This window comes from Rhinolophus hipposideros (genome assembly GCF_964194185.1).
Source record: "Rhinolophus hipposideros genome assembly, chromosome: 14".
Lineage (NCBI taxonomy): Eukaryota > Metazoa > Chordata > Mammalia > Chiroptera > Rhinolophidae > Rhinolophus > Rhinolophus hipposideros.
Window position 1 is genome coordinate 18,381,861 of NC_138060.1, and position 25,594 is coordinate 18,407,454.

Below are 25,594 nucleotides of genomic sequence, written 5' to 3' on the forward strand. Positions count from 1 at the left end.
GGTCTTTCCTTCCTCAAGCTTAATTAGATACACAAAGAACAAGGGAAGACCCCTTGGCAGAAAGCACAAGAATGTTTGCTAAAAGCATGCGTTATTCCATTTAACCCTCACTTGCAGGCCGATGAATACTTTTTTCATTTCTACTTTGCTGCAGAGAAAACTGAAATTTAGTGAGTTACAGTTGCCAACGTTCATGCAGCTCCGAAGTGGGCAGCATCTCAACAGGTACCCAGGTTCTTTCAACTTCATATTTCTTGACCTTGGCTATAATGAGAATCACGTGGATGTTTTGAGAAAGCATCAATGCCTGGGCTTCACCCCTGAAAGAATTGAATGTGAATCTCTTGGGGCGCATAGGTGTCTGAAAAGCTTCCCAGGAGATACTAACAGACTACAGGCCCATAGGCCTACCCCCAAGATTGCGTTGTGGAGGTAACTGCTATGCAGTACCACATTTTGGGGGTCATTAGTAGTGACTAAAAAAAAAAAAAAAATGTAAATAAAGATCTCAGACTTTTGGAGCTCTGATCCAAGAGCTAATCTTATGTCCTTTTTGCGATAGCTTTGTAATTTGCAAAGCATTTTCACATCTTGTTTTAGTCGATTCTCACAAAATGCCCGAGGTCCGCATTTTGGTGATGAGGACACTAAAGCTCCAAGACGCAAAAGCCTCCATCTGTCTAAGGCCGCACGGTGGTGATTCTGGTGCTCAGCCTGAATCTTCATTATTTCAAGGCCAATGTATCAGAGGCCCTATCAGGGAACCTATCGTACCTAAATACTCGCCTATGACTGGCTATATATAATTTTTCACTTCTCCCTGGATATTCGACATTGAAATTGCATCACTGGAGGCAGAGAAAAGGGAGAAATAAATGAATCCCAATAAAAATATTTTGAAATGAGATTTTTCTCTCGCTAGTTGTAAGAAGGGCAAAGTCACTGCTAATGACAGCGAAGGGTGTCACAGCGTGTGAATTTTGGGAGATGTGACAGTAAGGCTCTTGCTATACATGAAGATGGGTGAAAAGGAAAAACAGCTAAAATAAAAAACCCTACATGAGTGACAACTCAGGGAGTCCACTTACTTTCCATGACAGGAATGAAGAAGCATTTGAAGCTCTCCATTTGAAACCCAAAAAGCTGACCAGGCATTTGGTGTCTTAGGAGAAAACACGTGAAGCCTGGGAATGTGGCTTTGTTCAACGATTTATCAACTTCAGCTAAAAGCAATCGGGGTGATCTTATCACTCAGTGGCCTCCCATCCTGAAAGCTCTACTTGCCCAGATAAGACATTGCTGAGGTGTCTTCCTTAGCTGCCCTTCACTTCTCAGACAGAACTGAAGGAAGCTCCAGGGACTACACAGTGCGATTGTACAGAGAACTAGGTCAAGGGCAGAAACCGGAAAATTCTCTCTGTGCTAAGACTGCAGCATGTTTGAACCCAGCTCTGTTACATAGAGACTTAGGGCAAGTTCTGAACCTTTCCCAGCCTCATCCTTTCCATCCATTAAATGGGTATATTTATACCCAGGCCTGGCTTCACGGGCACATGGCCTGTGTAATTGTACAGAAACTTGCACTTAGAAGGGCCCCATGCTTGGTTTAATGCTCTGCTGCCGCTGTCTTGGAATTCTTAACACTATTTGAACAAGGGGCCCCCTATGTTCATTTTGCTCTCTCCTCTGCAGATTGTGCAGCTGGTCCTGTTTATATCTGTCTCACAGAGTTGTTGGAAAGGATTTCAAGAGGTCAGGTCTCAGGTGCCACCCAGGCCTTGGTGTGTGGAAGGGGCTCTGGGAAGGTAGCCACAGTGACCATGATTTTCACACTGCTCAAGTGACCAGTGTGTTACTTGGCCCCTGGATGCTATATCATACGCAAGCTGGGTGGACAGAGACAAGTCAGAGACTCAGCTGAAGTGACCAAGTGGGACCACTCTGTCTCTTAGATGGTTTGCACACGCTGCTGCAGAGCCTTCTCAAAGCTCCCTCAAGGTGGGGATGTGTTCACACCCGTCAGTGGCTCTTCTGCCTTCTACATGGCCTTGCAGACGCAGAAGTAAATGTTCTTTCTCTCTGATGGCACTACTGCGTAGAATGGCTGTCAGGTCACCAGGAAACAATCCAGGGAAGAGTCTGCTATCACACAGGCAAGCATTGGAGAGAGAGTGAGGGAGGCAGCAGATATACACCAAGAGAGGGAGAAAAGCGAGGGGAGGTGGATCAAGGAACACAACGTTCTCCTCTCTGAACTCTGTCTTTCTGGAGAAGATGATTTGTAGGGCTCTTGTACACGAAACTCATTTCTTTAGGGCTGGGTCTAAGCAGATCAAGTAAAAAAAAAAAAAAAGACTTTGTGCTATTTGGGCACTGATCAAGATGCTGAGATGAGAGGTCCTCTCAGTGAACCGTTTCCAAGCTTTCCCTGGGTCCAGTCATGTCGCCAGAGCGACTCAGCCTGCGTGTGTCCTGTGTGACACGGCACAAGACTTCTGTCTCAGAGCATTGTCAGTTACTTCTGGCTGCATCCTGTCACTGTTTCTTCAGGACAGATCTTCTCTTCTTCATGAAAAGACTGTCAACCTAAGGCTGCGAGTAAGCACAGCACGCTGGAAAGGGCAAGGGCATGCAGGTCTAATTTCAATGAGGATGGCGGGATCCCGAGAGGAGACCCCGTCATCAGGTGTCCTGGGAAGTCTGTTGTGAAATGTGTGAGTGCTGAAGAAGCCTGGTGCCAAGCCGAAAGCAAAGCCAAGACTGAGCAAGGATCTACAACAACAAAAGTCACAGCAGCAGCTAGCAATTATTGAGTCCTTAATATATGCCAGGCGCTGTGTAAGAACTTTATGCTTATTATTATCTCATTAACTCTGACAGCAACCCATGGAAGTAATTATTATTACCATCTTCATTTGCCCTGTAAGGAAACCAAAGCTTGCAGAGGTAACTTAACTTATTCTAAGTCATGCAGCTAGGAAATGTCAGAGCTTGGATTTGAACCCAATCCATCGGACTCCAAAACCCAAACTCTCATTGCTCTTCCTAGACCCAGGAAGGGGCCCCTTCAAAGAGGCCCAGGGGGTGTGTCTACTTACTCCCACATGACAGCAGTTGTTGTTCAAATGGAGAAAAGGCCCCAGATCTTCCCTCTTCTCAAATGTGTTAGCTACTCTCATAGTAAAAGAAAGTTCTAGATTCATGCCAACCCTACTTTACCCACATTAAGGAGAAGACTAGGAATTTAAAATTCCACTACAACCTTTTCTCTCCCTCCCAACAAACTATTAAAAGAAATATCCAAGAGGGAAAAGGGGGGGAAAAGATTTTGTTAAAGAAGTTGAAAAATATGCTTTCAAATGAGAAACATGTGTGTGATTATTCCTCATCTTTTGTCTCCCCCCACTACCAAGTTGAAAACAAGCTAACATGATACAAATGTACACATCCACACAAAGATATGAAAAACCAGTGGTGCCCTGGATGGCAGACAATCCAGAAGCTACCCTGGGAAGCTTTAAGAAGTTCAAGAAAACTCCGTAGCAACCCAAGTCCAGCTCCAAGCAGAGTTTTCAAGCATGTGTACGACTCCTGGCTAAAAAAGTTAAAAACCGTACTTGAATTTTAAAAAGGGAATTGAGCAGGAGTGAACATTCTGCTACAGGGCAGGCCTGAAAGCACGTGTGTTAGAGATTGCAGGAGTGCTGGAGTTATGCCATTTTTTTTTTTTTTAATAGCATTTCTTGTTTTCCCTCCTTCTGGCACAAACAAGCTACGGAATCTCAAAAATTGGGTCATCATTTTTGAATTCCCTGCTTTCAGCACAGTGCTCAGTTGGTCTTGTTGACTGGCTTAAAAGTCTGATTTCCTGAGCTAACACTTCCTGGCCATTCAGCTGCAGGAGAATAATAAACGGGGAGACTGGCTTTCCCACTGGCAGCCAATGTGAAATGATTCTCACAGGCGAGCTGAGGTCCATCCTTGTGTTTCCTGCTATTATATATTTAACAGCATCCAATATGCCCCTGAAAGCAGCACTTCAAAGGTGGCCATTTCCTGGGAGGCCAAGAGAAGGAAGACAAGTTGACTCTGGGAAGACATCCCTGCCATCCTCATCTCATGGGGTGATGGCTTTTCCCATAGGCAGTTGTGCTCCCAAGAGCATGGCTGGCCTTCCCGAGGAGGGGCACTGTAAGGAAAATGTCCTCCACAAGTTTTACTTAGGATCAGTGAGAGCTCTCAGGACCCAGCTGAGCAGTACATGCCACCAGTGGAATTTGGCACCATCTGGGTTTTCTTCTAGCAACAGATGTAAACTTACCTCCATCTGGGAGCAGGTGTTGAGACCTTTCACTTGATTTTCTAAAATTATATCAACAAGTCTCTAAATATCACTTTCCATCCCCGAATCCCAGATTTCTAGCAAGCTTCCCTGGTTTTGTCAACGTGAGACAAAATACACACTCCTTCTTTCTGACCAAGTGAAAAGAGTTTCCTACTCTTTTACACTCACTTGCTTAGACTGATATATAATAATTGGGTCCCAGTGCAGGCTCCGCTATTGGCCTCCAATAAACTCTATGCTGGGTGAACAGGAAACTCATTGTGAGCTGTGTTTCTAAGACTCTTAACACTCATGCAAGAGGCATCAAATTTCAGCGAGATCTTCTGGAGCATGAACACAAGTACAAACCAGCCATGGGGTCAAGTCTGGGCTTGCTTTATTTGACCTTGGTTTGTTTTATTTTATTTAGGCAAACTTTCTCGGGGGGCGCAGGGGACCATAAAATCCTTACCTTTTAAAGGAGCCCATTGTTAACAATTTGTTCATCACAGCTCCTTCGACCTCACCAAAAAAGTCTCCAGTCTGCGAGGAAGAAAAGAAGACCCATGAGGAAGTGTAGATAAATAATGTGCCCAAATACCAGAGAAGAAAAAGGAAAACGGACACAGTCTGTCCTGGAGCTGACAGGAGCAAAGGCAGGTTTTCAGGACTACTGTTACATACTATAAGTGGAAAAGGTCTTAATAGTCATGGGATAACAGAGCAAACTAGGAAGCAGATGTGAATGTCCCACAGTGCCTGGCAGGGGTGGGAGGGAGGGGATTTGCATGTGTAACGTGCTGAGAGCTGGAATTAAAACACCACACACACACACACACACACACACACACACACACACCACTACCCTTGGACAGAGTAAGCATTAATCTGCACTCAATCCCTTGTGATTAAAACTACTTCATACAGACAGAAACAGGCTGTGAAAGGGCTTCCTAAGTAGTAATAAAAAAGAATTGTTTATAATTCCTGGATGACCTGTTTAGGGAAATATAGCAGTCTTCTTCATCGGCACTATAAATTTCCGACAGTGGAGAAAATGTCCTTTTTCAGGATCACTTTCTGAGGAACACTCCCATTTTGTCCACAGGCAGTTACTAGGTCGACAAGAAGGAAGACAGTCTGGCCGCTTGAGGAGACAGCATGGCCAGTCAGGGTTCCAGTGGCCCACTCCTACTCCGGGGCTGTCCTCCAGGCCTGTGAGGACCAGCAGTCCCTCCTCATCACCAGGATGATGCTTTTGTTAATCTAGTTCATGGTGCTGGCTGAGATTGGTAAACTGAATGGTGGAAAAAGGATGAACATCCTGGAGCTTTGCTCCAGGCTCCCGGAACCACTAACGGCAGGGAGGGTGTATGCAGTACAGGAGAACAGAGGGAGGGCAAAGCCTCCCTCTGCCAACACCCTGGAATGGGCCAATGGACCAGTAGAGAACCCCTATCTCTACTGTGGCTGTTCTGAGGTTTTGTAGCTTATGTGTGGGCGGGTAGAGGAAAATTCTCTAAAAGCCTGAATTAACACATTCCATACCGAATCCCGATTCCATTACAAATGAGTGACCTCAACCATGCTCCTCGGAGTTTGGGGGCAGAAAGACCTATATGGACTTTGCCAAAATGTCAAGAAAGAGAGGCGGAAGAAGGAGGAAAGATGGCACTGACCCTATTTCACTCCCGGGGCACTAGAACCTCTGGGAAAGTCTGTGGGCATGTGCTTTCCCAGCAAGAAGGACATTGGTATTTCATGTGTGTAAATATACCTGTGTCAATGGAACTGGTTGTTAGATGAAGAAGAATTACCCTAACTGGGTTGCAGGAGATCAGATATCAAACAGACCCAGGCAGAGCAGGCCGGCGGGTTCCCTGGGCAGCGCTCTAGGCGTATTCCACAGAGAGACAGCAGGGGACAGAGCCTACGTGCAGTGGCCATGGTTTCGGCAGAGCTGCTATTTCTGTGCTCCAGCACTCACCACTGAACCACATGCGCCTCGCCCTTTCTCCCCCAGGATCAGGTTCCTCTCTCTGCCTCTCACCGTTATGGCAGGAGGACTGAGTTCCTCCTCACAGGTGACTAATTTGAGTTCTTGCTCTAGCAATGACTCTTCTTTTTTTAAAAAAAAGCAGTAATGTTGGTTAATAACCTCATATGTTTCAGGTGCACAACATTATAGTCTGATATCTGCATATCCTATAGTGTGCTCGTCACTGAAAGGTCTAGGTTCCATCTGTCATACATTGACTATCTCAGTGTTTTTCCTGCCAGCCAAATGGACATATGACCATAGGCCTATGGACTTTGCTACTGCCTCAGAGCCTGGCCTTGTTTCATGGGCTTATTCCCCTTGTTCTACTAGTAACTGTCCAATGTCCACTCATGTTCAGTAGCTGAGGACATGGGGTGTCCGCAGTTTGAGTCTCAATCGTATGAGTTTTTTTACCCACTAAAGGCACACTTAAAAATCCCAGAACAATCTTCTGGATAAGAGAGGAAACAAGCACAGTTCCACATGTTACCTGGGGCCAGTGCTTGTAAATGAAGGAGCATTAAGCTCTGACCCTCAGGAGCCACACGCAAGGACAATTAACTAATTTATGAAGCATCAATGGGCCTATTGTACTGCTGACCACTAAAGAATTTTAAATGGTTTAAATGGGACTGCATTATAAAATGTTAGTATCCTCAAATACCAGAGTTAGGAGGAGGTTGACGTCGTCAGCCATCCATCCTCCTTTTACAGAGCCGCCAGATGGCTCGGACAGGTTAAGTGAAGTACACAAGATCCCAACACCAGTTAAAAGGACTCGAGCTCGGCCAGAAACCCTCTCCCTTGACCTCTATACTAATACCACACTGCTAAATGCCTGTATTTTACCTTCTTTTAATATGCTACTTTAATTTATAATTGCCAAAAAAAACAACACAAAACACACACACACAAAGGTTTAAAGGAGAAACCCATGTTTCTCTATTAAAATACTATTGATTTTAACTTATTTATAATTTCTAAATACAGTGGAGATTTCTGTGCTCGGCCCCATAGCTTGTTTTTCTTCCATCTCTTTTCCTCCTGCCTCCACAAGGCTCAGTCAAATGAAGGACATTCTTTGTCTGTCTATGGATTCTTGTCCTTCAGTGTTGAGAGCCCAAGTTAATCTTCGAACTCAGGTAACCGATTTTCAAAAAGCAAAAACCATAAAGAATAATTATGTTGGATATAGATCTGTGTCTATGTACATAAAAATTATATACAATGCATACATACACACACACACACACACACACACACACACATATGAAGATAAACTATCAAAAGGAGGAAAACTCCTTAAAATTGCCCAAACTCTTTAAGGCACCTCTACCCTTGAGGCAAAGAGATTTATAAATTGAACATTTTATGAGTGAGAGAGCAGACCCTGAGCTCTACAGGACCCCCCTGCCCCCCACTGGGAGGTAAAAACTCTTTGGGGCCTGCTGAGAAGTAGGCTCTGACATTCTTAGAAGGATGGAAATACGGTTTTATAATCTCCTGCTATTACCTCTTAAATATAGATCATTGTCTCAAAGTTTTAACACCATAATTTGTTTTCCTTGACCCAAGCACGTTGTGACCGCCTTACTCTGAGTTGGGAGAAATTTCACACTCACCTGTGTGTAGTCTTCAGACACCAGAATAAATCCATTATTGTCTATGAGGTAACAGTTCACAGTCTAGAAAATAAAAATACCCCAGGTTCAACTCTGTATCCTCAGACTGCTTTTACACAAAATGACGTACTTCCAACCCGAGCGCAACCTATTTTAGGTTGTTTTTGGGGAATTGGAAATGCCTCTGGCTGTAGGAGGTAATGCCAGGGTGAAGCTAACCCCACTGTTACCATGTGCAGAGCTCACCAACAAAAGTTAAACACCAAGCAAGCCTGAACACCCCAGATTAGGATAAAAAAGACTATACATTAAAACAATCATTAAGTACAGTTTGTCTTCGTTTTATTTTCTTTATATGACCTGAACAATATTCCCCAGGAACAGAGCGTTCAGAGGCCCCAGGCCCATATTCATAGCAGTTGAAGGGCAGGCTGTTTGGAAAGCAAAACGCCAGTACAGTGTCATTACTCTAATGGTGTATCAATGAAAACACCGCGACAGCTCAGAAGACCATCAGGGGACCAGGTAATATTTTTTAATTTGTTCATAGACTCAGGCGGGGGGGGGGAGGGGAGGTAAGGGGCTGACTTCTGTTAAAGGGGCCCCTCAGGCCTCCTAAAGGTTTTCAAACTGTGTTTTTAATTGGGAGCTGGATTTGGAGGCAGGGTTGTTAGCTTTTGGTAGCTCAGACTTATAAATTGTGGAAAGCAAGGTAACCCCAAACCTCTGCTTCCCCCACACTACTTTAATCTCAAGTGAATGATTTGCTACAGGCTAAGTTTTAATTACAGTGCTGTGGAGTTTAAACTTAAGGTTTAATTCCGTCCTTGATGTAACTCAGTTTCTATTTATTGCAGCTTTACATACCAACTGCAACATTTAATTTGTAACATATCTTTACCCTGAGCTAAATTCGCCCTCGCTCCAGGTCACCGCAGGGCTGGTGTTTTCTGGGACATTTACCTATCCACGGAGTTGGTCTTAGTCAGGCATAAAAAGTACAGCACTGAGTTGATCAGAAAGATTCATCTTTAGTAGTACGCAGTGGTGGAGGGTCAGCAGAAAATGAAACACCCTGCTAGCCCCTTTTGTAAAAGATTTGGCTGCTTTGATGAGCAATGGGTTGTCTCTCGGTTATTCAAGACAGCCAGATGAATGACTTGGGTAACTTGGTCACACTCTTGCTACCTGAAGAAGCTCTTAGCGGCATGGATACTGCTTTGGCCCTGGTGGGAATCCTGACAAACTCCACTCTCTGTTTTTTGGAGATAGCATTACGGAAGGAATCTCATAGAGCTGTGCTGTCCAATATGGCAACCGGGAACTACATGCCGACTTAAATTTAAGATTAAGTTAATAAATAAAAATTAAAATTAAAAATCCAGTTCCTCAGTGGCACGAGTCACATTTCAAGTGTTTCACAGTAGCTGTAGCTAATGATTATACTTTTGGACATTTCCATCACTGTAGAAAGTTCTTTCAGACAGCAGTGGGTTTGTTTTGTTTGGTTTGGTTGTTTTTTTTTTTTTTTTTTTTTAGATTAGTACTCCAATGAGTTTTAACCCGGTTTACACTGGGTCATATTAGATAAATCTATATCCTCGTTTATTTGAGTGTCACGATCATCATTTTCCAGGCCTAGACACTGAAACAAAAGGAGGTGACCCTCAATTCAATCAGTGACTACATGTTGAGTAGGGGAATGGCCTCCATACTCAGATATTGACTCTCTAAATCTTCCCAGGTGTGTAGAGAATCAGAAGTTATCGTAACGCACCCCTCATTATAAAATCGGTTCCTACTCAAACACTCCTAGCCAATCAATAGTACTCTTTATATTAGACCTATATCTTTGGTCAGTATCTCTGCTTGTCTAATATTATATACATTGTACAATACAAGGCAGGTGCAAAGGAAATAGATTATAAAGTCAATTGAAAAATCTTGTGAAAGAGGCAAGATTTCATGAAGTCCAAGAGAGTGAGGTTGGAGATCAGCTCCGATCACAGAGGTAGCCATTGGCACAATAGGATCTGTCAGAGGTAACACATGAAGAAAGAAAAGAAAAAAACCCACCACAGGTAATATGAAAGAGGCTTCCAAAGAAAATGCGTTCAAAAACAAGGGACTAATAGAAGCTCCTGGGATAACTGATCAAACTGTACCATAGTTGACTCTCCTGTGTTCATTCTGAGAAAATCAAGTGTAAAGAATTCTATATCATTTATAATTTTATAATTTTATCAGAAACATTATACGGTTGACCCCTGAACAACCTGGGTTTGAACTGTGCTGGTGCACTTATATGTGGATTTTTTTCCAATAAATAATGTAAATGTACTTTTTCTTCCTTATGATTTTCTCACATTGTCTTTTCTCTACCTTACTTTATTGTAAGACCACAGTATATAATACATATAACATACAAAATATGTATTAATCGACGGTTTATTTCATCAGTAAGGCTTTCACTCAACAGTAGGCTAGCTATTAGTTAAGTTTCTAGAAAGTCAAAAGTTTACACACAGATTTTCAACTGTGTGTGGGGTCGGAGCCTCCAACCTCTGTGTCCTTCAAGGGTCAACTGTCCTTTCAACTCCCAAACCCCACTAAACTTATTTCTTTGTTTGTAGAATTAGAGTACAACTGCAATTATAACCTAAGTTTCTTTAATGAAATACATGTATTTTCACAAGTTCCACTTCATTTAGAGACAACGCTTCAATGAAATGTTTCATAATGTGCTGCAAACTGGGACCTCTGTGCTCCTTATACGGGCGAGCAGTGGGTGGAATGGAGGGCGGCTCCACTACGAGACTCGCCTGCCAGGTACCCGCCCTTGCTCCCCGCTCTCTTCTGGTGTGGAAGGAAGAGAGGTGAGAGTTCAAGAGCAGGAGGTAAAGCTGTTTTAACTCAGAACTTGGAAAACCAAGCTGTAGGAATAGAAAGATGGTAAGTTTGGGAGAACACCAGTGGAAAACGAGCACACCAAGAAGTTTTCCTTAAAACATGTGATCCTCTCTAATGTGATGACTTAATAGGCTGAATAAAGCAATAATACTACCAAGAAGAAGACAAAGAAAAGAAGAAGAATGGCGGCTACAAGAGGACATCAGCTCATGCAGTTCTTACTTTTCACAATGTCAAGTAGGGATTATCCACTTGGACAGAGGAGAAAACTGAGGCCAGAGATGTTACCTTCCCCAAGGTTACACAGTGAAGCAAGTAGACATGAGTGCAGTGCTATGGGACCCCAAAGCTCACTGCTTCCACGAGCCCAGTCATCTCCCTCAGCAAAGACAACAGGACACAGTTACAGTCCTGAGGATCCTGCTGGCTCCTGGAAGGCTTTTCCTGTTCGAGAAAAGTCATCCCTTAACATACATAGAGTTAAGGACACATCTCATCTGCCACATGTCACCAAAGAAAACATCACAAATGACAGAAAAACCTGCCAGACCAGTTAAGACACCTAGTGTCTGGAGTGTTATTATTATGGCTGAAAACAAGTAAAACCAACAAAAACCAACTGGTGTTTGGGGTCATTTGGTAAAGTGGTATTGACCCCAATTTTAGGTCTCTGGACTCCCCAATTGCATTATTTTTAAATTAATATCTGAAACCAAGAGAGTCAGAGACAGCTGAGGGGGGTTTTCTGTACGTCCCCATCTTTTGCTAAGGAACAATCTATGAAAGAAAAAACACACAAAACAAAACATTATATAAGCTACCATCTAAAAATCCACTTGGTGATCCACTCATTTTGGTCTGATTGCTCTGCATCCTACCAGTTGGTGTTGGGAAAAGGAACAAAAGGGCTGACCGAGGTTCCTGGACGTCTGCATGCATGAGCTTCCCCTTGCTCCAAAGGCGCCTCCCCTTTGCTCCAGCATGTTGGGCATGCTCTCCTGGGTCAGGACTGGGGAATAGCATTTGCTTCATCTACACTGAGTACCAATTGGCTTTTACTTCTTGGACCATGCTTCCATTTAACATTTTTTTTAATTTATTTTTAATTTACTTTTTCTTCCTTACATTAGGATTCCGTGACAGGACCTCGGTGGCAGAGAAGATGCCATACTGTATTTATTGATGAGCAAGTTTGAATTTCAAGGTTACATAGATAATCCAAAGATCTGGGCACACTATTGAGCAAAAAACAGATACTGCCAACATTATAATTTGCAAATCACTGAGAAAATCACAAGTCACAAGCAAGGATGCTGTGTCATTGAAGTGGACCTGGATCGCTGACTCTGAAAGATGGTATTAAGTTTTCAGAGGCAATGCTGTTGTGTTAGGTAAATTTAGTCACCACGATGACTTCCTGAACAGACCTCCCTGCCAACAACCACTTGGATTAAATTATTATTGAGACAGGCAGTGGCGTGGAGTAAGCCCACTGGAATTAGGTGAGCAGAGCACTGGATTATGGAAAAATCAGGACAGAATTAGCCAGATTCCTGTCTGACCAATTGTTTTCTCCATGTCTCTCTACAACGAATAATATTCAGTTGCCCTCTCCACTCCCCCTCCAGTAAAAGGAAACGAAGGAAATATTTTCTTAGCTTTCCCTCACTGCACTACTTTTCCTCCATTATTAAGCCAAAACTCTCAGAAGGTGTCTGCCCATCACCCTGTTCCAAGAGTAGACTGACAGGCTGGAGAAATGGAGCCCTACGTTTTTACAGCTGTCGTAGATGCCAACTCCACAGCCACCTTTGACAAAACATCTAGGGATGTGGTTGTCTGAAAAATGCAGAGATAAAGACAGAGAGGGAGAAAGGCAGAGAGAAGTTGGTTTTTGTTGTTGTTGTTTTTTTTTAAAGACATCTTTCTTCAACTATTTGATGATGCAATATTGCTCAGAAAAGTCTGATTCCAGGTCACAAAGGCAGAACAGGCAGAAGCCAAGGTGAAAGCCCAAAACCGGACATGGAAATTGGGCAGTCAGACAGTAAGGAAGGGTACCTGGAGGTGAGAAACAGAGCACCAAGCTTGTGTTCTCTGGAAGAAGGTATTAGCCCCGAGGAGGCTAAGATACTAGCTTGAGAATCAGAGACTCTGATATTTGCTATCAGTGTGACTTTGCACAAAGTCTGTTAACACTCTGAGTCTCAGTTTTCTTATCTGAAAGATGGAGATAGCAATAATTATTTCATGGGGTTGTTGAGAAGATTAAGTGGGAGGGTGAGTGCAAAGTGCTGAGCACGGTGTGAAGTGCGTAGTGGAGAGTAAGCCCTCAGAGAAACTGTGCTGACATCCTTTCAGCAAATAATGTTTATTGGTCACCTAATATGTGCCAGCTTTATAAGCATCCTAATGCTACACATTTAGAGTTTCTCAGAGAGGGAAGTTGTTCCAGAATTCATAGCAACAGGTTGTGGAGGCAGATTGGTTGCCTGTTGTTTCCATGAGTGAGGAGAAAGAGAGAGGAGAGAGCAGGGAGAAGGGAGATGGCTGGGTTCTTACACCTGATGGTGGGGCTTGAGTCTCTGCATCTCAGGCACACAAGGTGCCACTTCTTGCTACCTTTTCTCCAAGTATCACAATCAGACCCCTAATAAAATGATTGTGGAACAGCTTGGCCCTTACTTCACATCACTTGGTCATCTTTTCATCATAGGTCAACCATCATGTCAAAATTCTCTCTTAAAAATAATTTTATTTTCCAATGAGAGTAGACATACAATATTATATTAGTTTCAGGTGTACAACAGGGTGATTAGACATTTATATAACTCATGAAGTGATCACCCGGTAAGTCTAGCACCCATCTGATAACTATACATAGTTATTACAATACTATTGACTATATTCCCTGTGTTGTCCTTTACATCCAATGACTGTTTTAGAACTGTCAATTTGTACTTCTTAATCCCTTGACCTTTTTTACCCATTCTCCCAACACCCCCTCCTATCTGACAACTATCAATTCATTCTCTGTATCTATGAATTGTTTCTATTTTGATTGTTTGTTTATCAAAATGCAAAGAGGTCACTTTGGACAGAAGTACCTAGTAGGAGTCACCTGTGCCCTTGTCCTCAATAGCTTTTCCAATGACCCTCCAGCCCCCACTGGCTGGGCTGGGTGATTCCAGAGATGGAGGCACCTGGCTACCTGATTTAGCCCTTCCTACAGCCTGTCATACTTCAAGGAAGCATTTCAGATTCCACAGGAAATGCCCAAAAGGCCTTACAAGTCTAACCACGACTATTAGTCTCTATTCCTTTGGAATCAGAGAGGATGGCGATTGAATTTGAATATGAAAATTTCTACCCACTCACTGCCCCCACATCTCCTCCAAATGCCTCAGTAGGAGAGAACCTCTCATTGTCCACTCTTTTTGCAGAGTGTTGTGTCCTTATCAGAAGATGGTGGCTGTTGGAAAGGTCAGTGGGAGGAGAGAGAGTTTGAGGAGATAATGGTTCACATGGATCAGACTGACACCAGAGGTGGGCATGGCCTTCTTTCTTCCCTTCCTTCTGAATGCCACCCAGGTGTCCATAGACTATAATAAACCTTTGCTACGTCAGTCCCGTGCATGTGGAAATCGATGCCTGTAAAGCAGTTATGCTCTGGTCATTGTCTTCAATGTCATGCCCTTCTTATCTTCAGTGACTTAAATGTTACTCCTCAGAGAAGCCTTCCCTGAGCACCCCATATTAATTCAATTCATGACACTTACTACGGTTGATAATTACACATGGCATCCCCCCTACTAACCACTTAGCTCCTGGAGCACAAGGAGCCATTCCTGACTCTGCTGCCCATTGGATCCCCAGGGGTCAAGAGGTAGCAGACACACGAGAAAGGCTCAGTAAACATGTCTTGACGGAATGAATGAGTATATGAGGTACTGCCTCTATACTCTGAACTTAACGCTTACCCTGGGTGGACTGGAGCTCCTTAAAAATCTTGTCGTTGCCTGGGACAACCAAAGATGCATCTCCACAAGATGGGAAGACATCTGGACAGACAGACTCCACCCAACGACCCAGGGCACTCCAGCCAATATCCAAGGAGTCCACTGGTGGGTGAGACAAGGGGGCCAGAGTGGATCCAAGGCAAAGCGTGTCTGGTAAGTCTGAGGGAGCTGGGCCAGGTCTTCAGTGCAGAGAAGGCATGAGCATGTGAAATTAATGAGCCCCCACACCTGTTTTTAATGGGGACCTGATCACTTGAGGGCAGTCGGGGGAGAAGAGGGACACCGTCTCAAAGGCTTAATTAAAAGTTATGAAAGTAGAATGACACACGGAAAAAGTCTGCCGAAAGGTTGGAAAGGGGACTCAGTAGGATGGCTGGGATGGCTTTTCCATTTACAACAATGTCAACTGGTTGCCTGAAGCCAAAACTGAAGAGTCAAAATGGGAAATGGGTGGCAGTCACAAATTGCAAAATGAGAACATTTGAGTATCAGATCAAGTTTGGCAATCAAAGCAAATGCAATGCTTAATTTTCAAAGTACGTGAACCTTTAAAAATGGAATGGAATGTGAATCTTTAAAAATGGACATTTGAATGGAGGTTTATCCCAATGGCTGCTGAAGATAATCATTAGTAGTGAGGAATACATCTTACCTTGTACTTATGACACCCAGGGGAAATTGACAATTGCGTAAAGTGCATATTGCTGTTTGAGGGTTTAGATTTAGGTGAACCACTACGCTAAGGGAAGAAAAATTTGGCAGACATTTTTGGTTTATAGCTAACATTTATCAAGTGCTTAGCAATTGCCAGGAGCTGTGCCGTGCATTTTTCATATATCATCCCATTCATTCCTCATAATTACTCTGTGAGGTAGCTATTTCTATCTCCATTGTAGTGCTGAGGAAACTGAGACACAGAGAGGCTCAGAAACTTGTCCAAGGTCACATAGCCTATTACTGTCAGAGTCACACTGCAAAGTTATCTTAGCTCCATAGCTTGTACATTTAACTACCTGTGAAATCAGTCATTGAACAACAAGCATATATTAGATGTTTCTAAGTGGGAATTCATTCCCACTTTTAAAAAGTATGCTACTTTTAATTGTGAATTTGATAACTATTCTAGTTGTCTTTTGCCTTTGTTTTTGCCTTTGTTTTTGTATGTGAGGATCCACAGGGGCAGAGTGGGTTGTAGGAAGATTATTGCTTTATTCATCAAACTGTTTAACCAACTATCCATCTGCCATCCAACCAACCGATAGCCAACCAATCAACCAACCAACCACCCAACCAACCAGGAACCACCCAATAAACCAGCCAACTAATTAACCAACCAATCAACCAACTATCCAAACCACATCTATTGCACCAGCCAACCAACCATCCAGTCAGTCACCCAACTACCCAACCAAGTATCCTCAGTTCTGTTACCATAAATTGGGATTAGTAATTGTACCTTCACTGTACAAGTGAAGGGATCCTTCAGTGTACAAGTAAAGGGCTAAATCAATATTATTATTGATCTGTGTTGTCTTGAGCTGAGTACTTCAATATGACAATAAATGTCTCAAAGGCAGAGGAGAGGTTTGAAGTTACTTGTCTATCCTATGGATGGCATTCCCAAACTTACTGAAAGGGTGTTGATCATAAAACATCACGTGATGCTCCTTCCCAAAGGAAAATTATTTTTGATCTGACAGTCAGAAAAAGTGGGGCTTCTGCTGAAAAGCTGATTGACTGGCTTTTACTCTTTGGATAGTGACTCATATAACAATTATATGTTGTTTTTTCTAAACTGGCTGCCAGATCTTTGGGGACTGTGCATTGTAGGTTCCAACGTCTTCCCTTTTATACTTCTCTACTTATTTTGCCATTGCCTACTTTTTTGAAACATACTTCTACACTATGTTTTCTGTGTTGAAATTATGTTTGGCTAGGATTTCTTAAACCCCTGTGGTAACCAGAAGAAATATAAATAAATGATTATTTATAAGTTCCAGTATACGCATTGACTAATGTTTAGCTAACAGAGAGAGAAAGGCCACTGGAGCCAAAGGGAAAGACCACTACACATCTGCTTGCCCTAAAACATAGGGCAGAGGGTGTGTAAAGACGAATGCTGTAAAAAACGTAAGTATGATAGGCAGACTTATGGCAGTGGTACGTTTTTGTCTTCCATTGCTCATGTGTGGGATTCAAATTCCTCCTCCCAAAAGAGTAAGAGAGAGATAAAGAGAAAGAAGGGAGGGAAGGGGAGCTGTATGAGAGAAACTTTTTCCAATTTTCAACTCGTAGCTTGTCAACTCATTTCGTACATGACATTAAGCAAATCATTGAATTTCTCGGATCCTCAATTTCCCCCTCTGCAAAACAGGAGAACCATTCCTACCCATTTCTCTGAGTTGTTATGAGGATAAAAACACATGGGGGAAAAAGCTTTGAGCATTGTAACGAGAGCATGAAATGGCAGTAATTTGTATTTTTCTCTTTAAAATGCCAAAATTGCAACAGTGCTGTCCATGGGACATTAAAAGCACATTTCTCCAGCTCTCATAAATTACCTGATTAGAAGGAGAAAGGAGCAGAAAAAAAAAAAGGAAGAAAGAAAATATTCTTGGATTTTGGGAGATTGGTCCAGAGCAATCTGTCAGACCTGGCTCTGTTTATGGCTGCATTCCCTCTGTGAAAAGGTATCCTCTGTCACCTCCCCTTGGCCAAGAGGCCTTCTTACCTCATCATCGCAGCTGATGGAGCATTTGCCATCCAGAGAGGCACACTGTGGGTGGGGGGAAAGCAAGGGGAAACGTGTTATTTGGACATCCCAGGGTCTGCTAGGCTGCCACTTAGTTACTCAAGGAGAAGCTATTAGAGTCCTTGCCTGTTATGCAAATTCCAAATTTCATCCAAAGGGAATAATCCAAGGTGAGTCTCACCTGCCCTCTCTAAGATTAATACCAATTCCAAATAGTAATATCATAGACAAATTGGGGCTGACAGACCTCTTTTTCATTTTCATTCATGTTGTTTGCAATATTGATATCTTTTTAAGATCTCAATTTTTTTAAGGTCTCAAGAAATATAATTATGTAATTATTTATTTTTCAATTAATTAATCGCCAGTGACTTTTCAAAAAAATAAACTCCTCGCTGTGTTCTTATAGTTTCCTAAAGTATCTTCATTTAAGAAATGATATTATCATGTAGACATTTAGCACAGAAGCAACATATGTGTTGTCATTTCTGCTGAATTACTGAACAAATACCACTGCGATTACTTAGTACAGACAGACAGCACAGTCCTAGGAAAGAATGCTCCAGATTCTCCAAGGCAAAGAAGCCCTCTGGCCTAAGAAGGCAGAGGCAGGCATAGCCAGCTTTAGTTATGCAAAGGCCTTCAAAAGTGCAACAAGGAGATTCACAAATAAAGAACCAGGCAGCAGAAGATGAGAAGAAAGTCACTATGAACATTCACAAAAAACTCCAGCATTTAAAAGAAAAATGCATCCCCTGGAAAGCCACTATGTTGATCTCACAATTAGAACTGTTTACAGGAGCAAATCTCCTGCTCTCGCAGCATGCGGTGTCTAACATGCTGACAGCCCTTTATTTTGCAGTGAAATGAAAGGTAACCTGAGCAGCCGGCAGTTCATTTTACAAACATTCATCGGAAATCTGGCACTTGTAGGCTCCGGGTACCCAAATGTGAACACCTGTATAATAACAGTGCTGTTGATGCTTCAGTGTGCTGATTATAACTTACCTGTCTGCTGGCAGTCCAGAACTTCCTTTGGAAAAATTCAAGTTTCATCTGAATGCCTACAGCTGGGAGACATTATAAATAAAACAAAGCATTAGAGATCCTTTACACATTTTTTTAAGGTTATCACTGAAAATTATCTGTCCCGGCAAGAAGCTGATATAAGCTGATATCAGATAAGAACATGTAAAAACTAAATTTACAGTGACGCATACAACTGAGACATTTTATCTTTCAGGTAAGGAATTCTCACAATTACCTGTACTCACGGAACTCGACATAGAGCAAAACAAGCACAGTGCAGACAGTTCTTTAGAGACATATTACTGGGGTATTTCTAAAAGTCATACACTTGTGGTCCCTCCCGCCCCCGACACAAGCTAAAAAGAGGAATAGAAAACAGATATTCAGAAGATCACTGTTTCTTCAGAATTCCTGTTTTAGAAACTTGCAGTTCTATAACACATTATACATGTGTTTGTGAGATATAACATTTGAAAAGCGCTTGTCCTGAGGCTGGTATTTGGAAGTGAGTCACTTTGCTATGATGTGACTTAGTTTTACTGGCCCCCAGGGTTCACATCTCAATGAGCTTCTCTCCCCAGGAACTCTGAGGGAATTACACAATTCTGTTTGTGAAAAGCTCCCTAAAGCAACAGTGAATGCTAGTTCTAGTGAAAAAATCCTACAGAAAGGGGAGAAGTTAAGAAAGTGACTTGAACTTCGGGAAATGGAATTTGGTAGAACCTTAGAACTATGACAATATGTCTCTCCACGAAGCCAAGACAACATAAACAACTATTAAAACCGATGCAAAAGTGCTGGAGTCAGGGCTGAAAGCTTGTCAGACGGAGAGAAAACTTCAGAGGAATTTGAAAAGAAAGAATGAGACTCTGTGCTGGAAATACTCCACTCCCTGTGGGATACCATTTACCCTGGGGCAGTTTTGCAAACTCTAGTCCTCTGCACACATCCTCCCCAATTTTTGCCACATCTATATACCACCAGTGTTGTTATTTATCTTTCCATGTTTTTTTTTTAAGTACCTTAAGTAACTTCGACTTAAGTAATACAATCTATCAAAAGAAATACACAATTACAAAAATCACGTTCACTTGATACTCTTAAAATCTTGCATGCCACCATGTTGGACTCCCCCACTTGGGTAATCATTGCTGTTTTGGCAACAGGGACTTGAAGATTCATGACGGTCTTGGGCTGTTACCTGTATAACTATCCAGCATGTTCCTCTCTCCTAAAGACATTGTTGGAGCAAGGCCTGAGAGTCAAGGCTGACTGGGGTCTATGTATTTGCAGAGACTCATCTTCTATCTTTGCACTTAGAATGTCAGACTCTAGGAAAGGACTAGCGCTAAGCATGGCTGCCGTTTGCAGAATGGGAAATCTCTGAGATGAGCTATTTCTGCACTCTGGCTCCATCCTGCTTAGCCCTAAGCGTCCTCTGCCCTCTGGACCATGAGCTCCCCAAGGGCAGAGACCTGTTCTTGCCGCCCACTGGATCCCTGCCCCCAGCAAGGTGCGAAGCACACAGATGATCCATCTGTAAACGAGAGCTTTCTAAAAAACCTTTCAGTTGACATTAGAGTCAGTAGTCAGAGAGAGAGAGATGGAGCAGTAACATTAACATGAATTATAATCTCACCCAGATTAAGGTTTTTCAGTAGCAGTTCTCAACACATTAGAACAACCTGGAGACCTTTAAGAGAAAGTACTGATACCTGCCCTGCTCTCCACCTCCACACCAAGACCAGTTAAATCAGAAGTTCTGGGAGTGGCATCTAGGAAAGGGTCCTTTAAGACAAGCACCCCAGGTGACCCAAATGAGCAGCCAGAGTGTAGCACGGCTGTGCTATAAGCCTTAGTGAACTGGTCAGCCAGGACCCACCATGATGTGGGCCACTTTGTCAGACGAAAACATGAGATCCTCTTCCCAGCCCTGGAGAAAATATCAGAGAATACCCAAAGGAAACTGATTTCAGAGCCCGAGGGCTGTTTACTGCATTTTTCAGGTAAATCTGGTCTTCCAAAATGCCTGACAGGCGTCATCCCTGCTGGGATGAGCCAATCAAGGAAGCTGTGAACCAGGGTAAAGGCCAGGTTTTCTCAGATTCCCCCATCAGGCAGCGCTGAGAGCCGGCCCTGTGCTTTCAAGAAGGGGCTTGTGTCTCTGGTTCTACCAAAGATGGGGAGGGCAGAAGAAAACTGGCTCCAGAGCCGAGGGCCTCAAAACCATCTTGAAATCCAATCATCGGTGTCTAAGAGGAGAGTGGTTACTGAGTTTCTGTCTCTTTCTCTATACATCTCTCTCTGCAGCTCCCCTCCTGCATCAGTCTCCAGGCTGGCAGACAGAGAGTATTTCTGAGGCTATGTCTCAGGGTCAAGGCCAGCAGCCATGGCAGGCTTTGAGATCCTACTGGATAAAAGTAGAGGGTTCTCTGACAGAGTCACCCCATGGTGACCGTTCTATGGTGTTTCTAGCCCTAGCAGCCCAGCGCAGCCCCTGGCCCATCAATCATTTACTGACTTTCTCCATCAGCGACCGGTGCCCTTTCTGAGTACCCCTCCCCTTCTGTGATGGAGCCCTGTTTTCACCTCCCTAATGAAGTCGGTTGCTCCCTCCTGGGTGTTTATCCATCTCACATACTTGCAGCCTGCTATCATCTGCCTCTTTCAGTCTGTACCCCAGCTCCTCAGAGCGCTTTAATCTTTCCTCATGAGTCAGTCCCTCCGTCCCATTAATCATGCGGGCTGCTTCTCTCTGATCTCATTCCAACAGGCTGCATCCTCTCCCTGGTCCTGATGCCCTAAACTAGACACTGCTTCCCTCTCTCCACACCCACTCTTTTGTCTGGGCCATGGGGTGATGCCAGAGGGCTCGCGCACAGTCCTGAGAGCAATGGGTCCTCTCAGTTTTGCCCTGGCCTTGTTTTTGTTTGCTGACCCCCATACCCGCTCCAGGAACTCTGGCCCCTGGCTTTCCACAGCATGTCTGGGTTTGTAGTATTTTCACCTACAAGTTAATGTACTTCTTTATGCTTAAGAAATTCACAAGCCAATTGGTGTGTCAACTTCATGACTATTTGTTCAGTGGCCTTCTCCCAGCCTAGCTCCAAGCTGGGTACTAAGAGGAATGAGAGCAGACGTTCCCTCCTTTCTGGGTGGGAAGTAGCTACATGGTAAAGAAGACATCAGAGGCATAAAGAGAAGCGTGGAGCACAGAGGATGGGGTGACCGTGGCCTGGAGCAATTGGTGAGAGCTTAGTGAAAGGCAAGGCATGGAGATCTGACCCGTAGGAAAAGTAAGAACAGAAGAAAAGGTATTCCGAGTGCAGAAACAGCACAGGCAAAGGATGAGAACTTTTTGAAGACCATTGTGTCTTCTGAGGCTTAAAAGAATGGGAATGGGGGCTGTGCAGGCTGAGGTCAAATGGCAAAGGGTCTTGAATGTCAGGCCAAGGCATCTGAAGAGTATCCTGGAGGCCAGGGGTTGGCTCAAGCGCCAAATCCAGCCTCTTTTTGTAAATGGAGTTTTATTGGAACACAGCCACACTTGTTTGTTTGCACACTGTCTAGGGTAAAAAGGCAGAGCTGAGTAGTTGCAACAGAGACTGAATGGCCCGTAAAGCCTAAAATACATACTACTTGGCCCTTTACAAAAAAAGTTTACTGACTCTTGCTGTAGGGCCTGAGGAACCATTTATGATCTTTAAGTAGAGAAGCAGCAGGACCTCAGATCTATATTTTAGAAAGTCCGTGATGAAAGGCTTGAAGAGGAAGTACTAGAGAAATGACATGGACAGTGGGTGACGAGGACAATGAGATGAGTTTTTGGCAGCCACAGCCACTTGGGACATTTGGCTAATTAGCTCTTAATCATGAAAATGATGTAAAGTAAAAAACAAAAGCCAGAATAAAAAATCCCCCCGCAAACAAACAAAAATGCTTAAGAATATCCAGACCAGCTCTATTCAGAAAAACAAATATGAGCTTCCACAAACAGAAATTTATCTTCCTTTCAGTATTTTCCATTGTTTCGTCCCATATGTTCTTTTTTTTTCCAACTTTTATCAGAAAACATCATTATTTCAGCAAGTCCCACTCTCTTCCCTCTCTCCCAACATATTCCAAATGGAACCTGAGGTATTTGTCATGCCCGTCTAGTTTGTTCTTTCAATAACATTTCAAGCCATAACAGTATGTTCTGATTCAAGTCAATCTTGCTAATTTAATAAGGAAAACAAGGACAGAAAATACTTTAGTGAAACCCAAGTCCCAAAGAGAATGCAGAAAATAAAAACACCATTCCTGGGTTTGAAATTTTTTAGACAGTCCAGAAAATCATCAACATACTTCTCCTGGAGTTGGTGGTGTGAGTTACTTCCATTTCATTAGGAATGCTCCCAGGCTCCCTGCTAGGAACCTTCCCCACAAGGATAGAGACAGAGTCCCTTTTCCATAGTAGCACCTGGTGGCATCTTACCTCACCTCCCAGGAGCAGAACAGACCCTTGAGATCCTTCCCAATGTGCCAACACATATTGTGTGGGCTTCTTGGACCCCAAGACACTGGAGTGGTCTTTGGAAACCAGCAAAACAGCAGAATCACTGTTATGCAAATTTCCATCCCTAAGAGCCCCAGAGCCTTTTACGGGAAATACACAAGCATCCGGGTCCCTGACATCTCCTTGGGTTATTGAGGCTACTGTTCCTGTTCCAACACTCTAAAAGAGCCCGAGTACAGATTCTCAGCACAGCAATACAGACCACACACTTTTCATAAACTATGTAACTTCCAGACTCCCTTTTCCCCAACTTTCTAACTTCCTTCCTACCTATGATTTATTTCCCCTTCTTCCCCCCCTCCCCCACGTTTATCAGAAACCTGGTATGTGCTCGGTGGCGAGTGTGCTGAGATGAAACTGTGAAGGATGCAATAGCCAGGGCAGGGACCCGGGCAGGGCAGTCAAATCACTGAAGACAGGATGGCACTTCCGCATTCCCAGAGCTGAGGGAGACTAGCACACGGCATCATCCAAGCACCAAAACATCCAGGCCGTTTCATTCGCAGAATGGCAATGCTGAGTGCACCTGCATCGAGACACACAGCCGACCTCAAATGCTCCTGTCCTGTGATGTCCAAATTGATGGCCACTAGCTATACGCGGCTGCTTAAATTAAAATGAAATGAAATGAATAATTTAGTTCCCGAGTGGCAGTAGTCACATTGTAAGTGCTCAATAGCCACATGGGGTTAGCGGCTACTCCCCTGCACCAGCTAGCTCTAGAACATTTCCACTGCAGCAGAGAATTCTATTGCACAGTGATCGGTGACGACAGGAGAAATCACAAAGACGTGGAGAAGGTCAAGTTCTCCACAGACCTGTCCATGCCACCCCCTCTCTGGAGGTAGAAGAAACAGAGATGACTTAGGTATGAAGATTTAGATCCGCTAGAACAGCCAGGGTGAGAAGCCCTGGATTTGTGAGGGGAAGTTGGTAATTAGTTTGCGAGAAACCCGAAGAAATCAATGCAATATGCTCAATGTGGCTACCACCCCCAAGATTTATTTATTTTGCTTTAGAAAATTTGAGAATACAAATTACATTTCCAGTGCTATTATATTCAAATGCATTCAAGATGAAATCATGCATGCATCTCATATCAGGTTAATAGACAGACATTCAAGTGTAATCAGAGACTCACCAAAGAACCATGTTACATGTAAAATTAGAAATAAAATAACTTTTTTCATATTGTATTCACTTAGCAATCATTTTCTGTGGACTTGGCCTCCGGTCGCAACATACCCCTAGCAGCACAAATCCCATTTGTAAAATAGCGCTCACCACGCCTGGCACGCAAGCGTACACAAACACCCCTGCTCCCATTTGCCCAGTCCTCCTGCCGCACAGTATGTTCACATACACATGGAGAGCTCATGCAGGAGACAGAAAAACAATCCTGCCGCCAGCAACGAATCATAGCCAGGAATTTTTTTTTTTTTTTTTTTTTTTTTTTTTACCAGGAAAACTAGTTGTGAACCCAGTTTCTAAGACTATAGTCTCATCATCTTGGGTACATCACTTTACCTATCTGTCTCTACAGAGTCACACTGGCTTCAGCTTATGAGCCGAGCTGTTGTGGGATGGGGATAATTGACACAAAAGCAAATGATGTGTATTAGAACACTCAAAAGGCTTGATGGTGTTGCCAGAATCATGTTATAAATCATTCCTGGAGTTTTTATCCTTTATTCTTGTATTTCACCACGAGGTATAGTTTTCCTGCCGATATATTGAGACTGAACAGAAAATTCCTCCATGATAAATTCATACTGTCCACTGTTAGCAATGTCCTTTAGGGTGTAATCTTGATGAGTAAACACTCTAAAAAGTTAGTGTACTGAAGAAGGAAAAAAGATGATGTAGGATGGGCAACGTGAAGCAGAAAAAGGACGATGGTGATCTTTCCAGCTGGGCAAGCTTTTGAGGATGGATTTTGTTTGCCCTCCAGGATTAATGAAAGATGTACTCCCCCCTTCAAACCCTGTCCCTCACCCCTTCTGAAACAGTGAACATTTATGCATACTCAGGACAAGGCTAGACGGGTCAGCGTTGAGAATCCAGAGGGTTACTGGTCACATACTGGCACTGACAGCAACACGTGCTCATCAGCCAGGCTACCTGGACACACAGCTTCTCAGCTGAGGGGCCACTGCTGGCAGCGAGTGGACAATTATTTCATTCTGGTGCACAGGCAGAGAAACAGACCCCACAGCTGCCCTGAGCTGGCTTGGTTCACAAACAGGAGTGTTTTTTTCTAATAGATTCCCACCCATGGGCAAGGATATAGTAGAAAACTGTACCTTTATTAAAGAAAATAAACTATATTAAGTTCATAA

General features: G+C 43.3%; 1 protein-coding gene across 2 annotated transcripts in view; it reads right to left on the bottom strand.

The window, feature by feature from the left end:
• Window positions 1–25,594, bottom strand: part of CACNA2D3 (calcium voltage-gated channel auxiliary subunit alpha2delta 3) — an 853,665-nt gene that overhangs the window by 67,971 nt on the left and 760,100 nt on the right. For both annotated transcript variants that reach the window (XM_081073057.1, XM_081073056.1), the window contains 4 exons: window positions 18,677–18,738; window positions 17,648–17,692; window positions 7,988–8,050; window positions 4,797–4,867 (listed from right to left, as the gene is read on the bottom strand). In XM_081073057.1, the coding sequence (XP_080929183.1) occupies window positions 4,797–4,867; window positions 7,988–8,050; window positions 17,648–17,692; window positions 18,677–18,738 (241 nt within the window). The remainder of the gene's footprint in view (window positions 1–4,796; window positions 4,868–7,987; window positions 8,051–17,647; window positions 17,693–18,676; window positions 18,739–25,594) is intronic.